This window comes from Merops nubicus, unplaced genomic scaffold (genome assembly GCF_000691845.1).
Source record: "Merops nubicus isolate BGI_N331 unplaced genomic scaffold, ASM69184v1 scaffold5220, whole genome shotgun sequence".
Classification (NCBI taxonomy): domain Eukaryota; kingdom Metazoa; phylum Chordata; class Aves; order Coraciiformes; family Meropidae; genus Merops; species Merops nubicus.
In genome coordinates this window covers 349-6,975 of record NW_008584721.1, presented here as the reverse complement: position 1 = coordinate 6,975, position 6,627 = coordinate 349, and the positions used below count along the sequence as shown (strand labels likewise).

Here is a 6,627-nt window from a genome sequence, read left to right as displayed (position 1 = left end):
CTTTCCCTCAAAAAAGAGTACTAAAATATTTTCCTAATTCTTTCTATACAATCTAAGTAAAATGTCAATAAGCAAGAAGACATATACTATATTTGCTGGTTCTCAAGATAAATTAAAATAATCATAGAATTGTTAAGGTTGGAAAAGACCTTTAAGTTCATCATAACTTCTTAAAATGCATTTTGCTCATTTCTGCAATCTTGCATAGGAAAGGAAAACAGCTTTTGATTTTGGCAGGTTTCATGTGGATGTAATTCACATATAGAATGTGGGACTGTCAAGATCCCCAGAATCCCTAAGTCTCTTTTTTTGTTGTTGTCACATTCATTTTCATATAAAACCTGATTTCTAAATACTCCAGCTTTATCTTAAATCAGTAAATCTCCAGGCTTGCCTTTGATCCTCCTGCTGGAAGGCAGGCAGTTTTATATAAGAACTGTATAATAAAATAAAATCTAAAAGTTGTGAAAAACATACCTATAAAGTAAAAATACTCAGATATTTTCTGTTCCAGCCTTTCTGTTTTAAAGGATTCTTGGGAAAGCTCCTGCAAAGCTAGATATATACATGCCAGTTCTTCTGAATAATGACAAGAGGTGAGATTTTTGTGTAGTGTGAAAAAAAAAACATGTGGCTGAGGTGGTTTTTACTGCTTGAATCCTAATTAATCCTTATTTTTGGGAGACTAATTTGGCTGTTTCTTATAGGACCTCATTGTCTTGTCAATCTGTTAGTTTAGCCGATTGTTCTGTTAAAAAACAAAACAAAACAAAACAAACAAACAAACAAACCCAACTATTTTTTTTTAAAAAAAGATCTTCATGTTTTGCCAGAAGATGGAACCCGACTGATGATTATCATCCTCTGGTATTTCTAAGGGCATTCTGAGAAGTATCATGTCAGATATTCTCTGTACATGTACTTCTCAACTGTGAGGCTGTTATACGAAGGGGAAGTATCAGGAACTTCAAAAAACTGTAACTTTTGAATACCATTTTAGCCCAAAAACCATAAAAGGCATCTGATTGTCAGTTGGGATGATTTATGATGAAAAAACACATAGGTGTTTTTTCTTGAAACCTGTTCTCTGTCCTGTTTTTCCTAAAAGTTAACATGAACTATCAGGGTAAAAGAGGGCTACAGAATTGTTACACATTTTACCAGTTCCTGAAATAAGAATGAAATAGGAAACAGTGACTCTATGGAGGCTTACAGTTAGCCCTTGCTCACCAAAGGCCTATATATATGCATTCACCACAGGCATAAATCTACCAGTGTAGCAGGCTGGGAAAAAGAGATATACTGTCAACAGTTTTGTTATGTGGTGTAACAATCAAAGTGTTGAAAAATATTTCTTTGTTATGAAATTATGGGCATGTTTTAGCTTTGGTTTTAAGCAACAGTGTCTCAACAAAACAGATGCTTAATGCTGTATTCTGAGACCTCTTCTTGGTTTATGGCTTAAAACATATGATTTCAAACTGAAACCAGGGCAGATATCAAACTAGAGTGACGGTGTATGCAGTATGAATTCAAAGACTGTAATTCTAGATTTGACAGAAACTGTATGTACCTTAACAAAAGGCCACTTCAATGTAATGTGCCAAAGCTTAAAGATCAAGTAAAAATGTTTGTTTTGGTTACTGCTTTATTTAGTATCCATTGCCACAACTTTTCCTAATCAAAGCTGTTATAAATCTGAAACTATCGACTGTCACAGAATGCTTTTGCAATACAGCTTAAGCCCTGCTGGAAGTTGTTATTAAAGAAAGAGAAAGGTCCCACTCACATCTTCCATTTCCTTTCCTCCTCCTCACCACTGCATGTTCTCACTGGGTACCCCAAGTCAGCTTTTGCACTGAGAGCATGGCAATTCATTTCACTAAAATGGCTTAAAATTAACCAGGCAAAAAATGTGTGAATGGTGGGTTTTACATTAAGTTTAAGCAAGCACTACATCAGGTAAAAGGCAGAGGGTGGACTGAAGTTAGAAGCAAGGACAGGGAGACCCAGGTGTAAAAGAAGCAGGGCATTGTCTTTTGGTGGTGGCAAACAATTCAGCCCAGCTATAATGGGAAACCACGCTCCACAAAGTGACTGAAAAATATTTGAATATAATTACCTTGGAAGTAAAAATTCCTTCCAGTAGCAGGCAGTAGCTCAGGACATGTTTTTTATAACAAACTAAGCTTTAAGCAGGAATATGTGCTTAAATAGTTCCCACTTTTAACAGTATGTTCCTGTCCCTGTGCTGCCATATACTGTGCTTTCAAGAAGTAATTCACTATTGGCTTAAAACAATGGCTTAATAAAAATGGCTTAAACTAAGCTTGTGCTGATTGTGATTTTTGCAAAATGCCCACAAAAGTTCATGTGGATGAGTGACCTGAACTGAACTGCCTTGCAACCACACAAATATCAGCCTGTTACAAGGAAGGAGACAGAAAGATGTGGCTGATGTTGAAAAGAATGGCAGGATTATTTCCCTCTGTTCAACACTTGTGAGACCATAGCCAGCATACTGTGTCCAGTCTGGGGGCTTCCCAATGCAAGAAAGACACTGGTGAACTGCAGGGAGTCCAGCAGAAGGCTATTAAGATGGTTATGAGGGATCTCCAAGTGTCCCTTTCAACCTAAATTAGTTTATGATTCTACAAACAAACAGCTGTGGAGGAAGTGGAAGAGAAAGGAATACAGCTTCTTTGAGCCAGGATTGTTGCTAAAGTTGTGTTGTGAAAATACAGCCCCAGGTTCTCCAGAGCAGGGGGTGTTAGCTTACATATGTAGCAATTGATTACAACACATTTCACTCTCTTCTCCAGGAGAAACTGAACTTCTGCCAGTTATGCAAATTACATAAAGAAAAATGAGCTAGAAGAAGGGAAGACAGAATCTCACTTTTAGAAAAACTGGAAAATGAGAGGCCTCATAAGAGAAACCTGAACAAACAGGTGGAGGACAGAAGCAGTGAACCTATTGCTCAAAATTAATAAGCAGAGCATTAAGTCAGTGGGATTGCATATGCTTGTATCATTCATTTTACACAATGAAATTCTATATTGCAATGGAAGCTTGTCAAATTTCTGGAAACTAACTGGTATTGCAATTGCATAAAGAGGTTCATAACAATTAGTAAATTAACAAAGTAATGACTTACAAGTACAAAGAATTGGTATTTGCCAGTTGCACAACTTGAGTTTTTACAGGTTCTACCGCAATCAGTATATCTTGCTCTATAGCCATAGGGAGCACAGCATAACCACAGTAGTCTATATGTTCTCCTACCAAAGAAACAGACAATTAAAATTTTTTGGAATAATACTTTCTAGAATAGCAGTAACAGTGCTTCTACACGGGTTTGGGGTTGTTTACTTTACAAGACAATTTTTAAGTATAGTCTCAATTCTTACTATTTAAAGTTTGGGGTGCATTTCCTCCATTTCACATTACTGCACAAAAATTTTGTTCTTTAGTGATTTTATTTATTGCATCTGTTTATAAATCTTCATGTTTTAACATTGGCCTATAAAAACTTTAAAAACACTTCATATATTATTGTCCATCAATAAGAATAGCCAAATTATTTCTACAGTGTTGTGACAGTACAAGTCACATTTAACTGATGCCTGGAAGAGATAAAGGCACCCCATGATTCTCATTACGTGATCTTCTCTTCTGATGGGTGTGATTCATTACCCACTAGATAAGGCTTGTATTGGAATTTATTTTTTTTTTATAAAATTTCTCTATAGTTTTGCAAGAACATAATAACTATATTTAAATAATTATTAACACAGTTACATACAACACATAAAGTAACATTTAAATAGAAAATGTACATAGTAAACATCCCCTCTCATGGATTAATTTCCAGTTATCATGTGCTGGCTATTTATGTAATTACACAACACTGAAATAAAAATTATCACTAATTGCATAATGGACTAATTAATTTTTAAGGCTCTGTTTTGCAGTATCCTTTTACTTGTAGTATCTTTAAATGCCTAGGGTTACTTTATGAATATACAAGAAATTGAGCTCTAGGTAGAGCACAATCCTAACATCAATAGAGAAATTTCAAGACCAAGGCGGCCACAGAAATACAGGTAAATCCTAAATACAAAATAATTGTGTCTCTCCGGTCTGCCAGTGAATCACAACCAACTGTCCTAAGTTCTGTGGACAAATCTCTGTGGAAGAATAGAGGAGGTGATGGTAGAATCATTTCACGGTCTGTCATATGCATTGCTGTGTAGCTGGTTATATTTGGTAAATTATCATGGAAGATAAAAAAATATACTAATTTAATTTGTGGATGCACTGTTCATCAGCCACTTCAGATGAGATTTCCAAAGCCTTTCAAACAAATGGTCTCCAACCATAAGCTGGCAAGTTACTCCAATTTTCAAAACTATCGTTACTGCCCATATTTGAGTGTGCAGTTATTTATAACAAGGTGTAGTAAAAGCTAATTAAGTCGTATATTCTCTTCTGCATTTAGCATAAACAACTTCCCTGAAAAAAATAAAATTAAGGCAAACATTATTTTGATTCTATGCTTTAAACTGCTAGTGTTTATCTGATGGCAGATAAAATAAAATAACAGAAGATTAATTTTTCTCTTTTACCTATTAAGTTGACTCGTCCTGGTGCACGAACATAAAACTTAGGAGCTGATCCAAATTTTGATATAAACATCTCCTTCAGCTTCTGCAATCTGAAAGGCAGGTTAGAAACATTTAGAACTATATTTGCATAGAAGGCAGGAAGTGTCAATGTTTCAAGTAAATTCAACTTTTTGAAGTACATGGACTTTTCTTTGTTACATCAGGAGCAACATTCACATGCTTATTCTTGCTCTTCACATGACAGTGATTGTGATGAGCAGAGCAGACTCCAGAGTATTCTAATTAAGAAATGTGTGTGTTCACTTGAAAAGGATAGAAAGGGCCTTATTTTATTACAGGTGCTAGACAGAACCTGTCTAGGTTGGTTCTAGGTAGGTAGAAGCAGGGAAGGCATTTGCCTGGTTTAATACAATACTGTGGCCTCCACCTACCTCTCCAGCTCTGTAAAGCTGTTTGCCATTGAGGAAGAATCCAGCAGTATGCACCAGTGGCTCATTTGTGGCACTGGTATTTGTCACATACACACGGGGCACTCCTTTCAAAGTTAGATCTGACCACACCAAGCCTGAGAGAAGTAATTTTCTTCTAAGTTTTGACTTTTATCGGTTTCCACATTAGTTCCCATAGTTCCATTCTTTAGTTCACATAGGGAGAACTAAAATTCCAAACCTCAGATTATCCCTGCAACTTGCTTATACAGTATTTATTCTACAGGTTTACAGCAACAGTTCCAGAAATTTCTTCAAGTTTTCCATCTGGAGGTCCTACATGTGCCACTGAAAGTTCCAATGCAAAGAAAAAATTGCCGTATTGCTTTATGTCCTAAGACTGTAAAGCTATCTAGCTTCTGCCCTGTGTTTGCAAAGTTGGGATGGTTTAGTGGGACATGCAGAACAGCGGGTAAACAAAGACTGAGAAGAGATTAGCCCATTATCTTAGTGAAGCCTAAGAAATTTCATCTTGATTCTCTTGAAAACAATCTTAAAGCCATTTAGGTTGCACATTAACCCATTAATTTCCATTAAATTAAGCACCCAACTAAAATTATGAAAAAGCAGTAAGAAAGCAAGAAAAATAATCACAAAAATGGGACTTAAAATATTTCACTGGCATATCTTGTTGGCTTTAAAGCATGTAGCAAATTAATTTTGGAGGTTTATTTTTGGCCTACTAACAAAAATCCATTAACAGGAACCCTGCTAGGGTTCGTACTCTTATTCTAAAATGAGAACTGCAAGCCTAGCTAAGGAAAAGTGTAAAGAAGACAGCAATGAGAAACAGATGTTACAAAATTTCACAGTCAATTATTTAGTTTTTACTTGTTTGTAAAAGCCATGTTACTGTCCAACTACATGCATTCAAATGTTAAGATTCCTTTAGACAGAAAGCTACAAAGTATTACTTGTGATTTTTTTTAACACACCTTTCTATACTTTTCCATCTTGGTGCACAGTAACAAAGCCATGTTAGGTCCCTCTACAATTTCCCCTTTTTATAATCTCCCTTAGTATTCACTAGTTTATCACTTTTCCGATTAGCAGAAGCAGTTTCTGCTATTTCATTGTACAATCCTTTTTCTAGATCACATGAATATTATAGTCCATGGAGGAAGCTGCTGGCACAATTCTAGGTGTTAACTTTATTCCTTTTTGTGTATTCAGAATGCTTTTTTGTTTCACAGATATTTTTACAGTGGTGTTGGTAGCAAGAAACTTAAAAACAAACAAAGCAGTCATGGAGGCATGTTTATCTAAGTGCCGATTGATCTCTTTTTTCATGTGGGCTTTATAAGCAGGCCTGATGAAAGGCTATTTACAAGCTTTGGTCTTGATGGGGCAACACGCATGCTGCATTTTAAGCACCTACATCAAAGCTGATTGTCAGAAGTGTTAAGCAAAGGCATCCCTCACAACTTCACACATGCACGTCTGGAAGTTCTTCTTTCCACATGACTTACATTGGAACACAGTGTAATACTCTAGTTAACAAAAGGATTTTT

At 35.8% G+C, this 6,627-nt stretch overlaps 1 protein-coding gene across 1 annotated transcript in view; it reads right to left on the bottom strand.

Moving 5' to 3' along the window:
* GALK2 (galactokinase 2) overlaps window positions 1–5,741 on the bottom strand; it is a 48,706-nt gene extending 42,965 nt beyond the window's left edge. The window contains exons 1-3 of the mRNA XM_008945078.1: window positions 5,722–5,741; window positions 4,629–4,717; window positions 3,158–3,281 (exon numbers count right to left, since the gene is read on the bottom strand). Coding sequence (XP_008943326.1) covers window positions 3,158–3,281; window positions 4,629–4,717; window positions 5,722–5,741 — 233 coding nt within the window. The remainder of the gene's footprint in view (window positions 1–3,157; window positions 3,282–4,628; window positions 4,718–5,721) is intronic.
* Window positions 5,742–6,627: the final 886 nt, after the last annotated feature.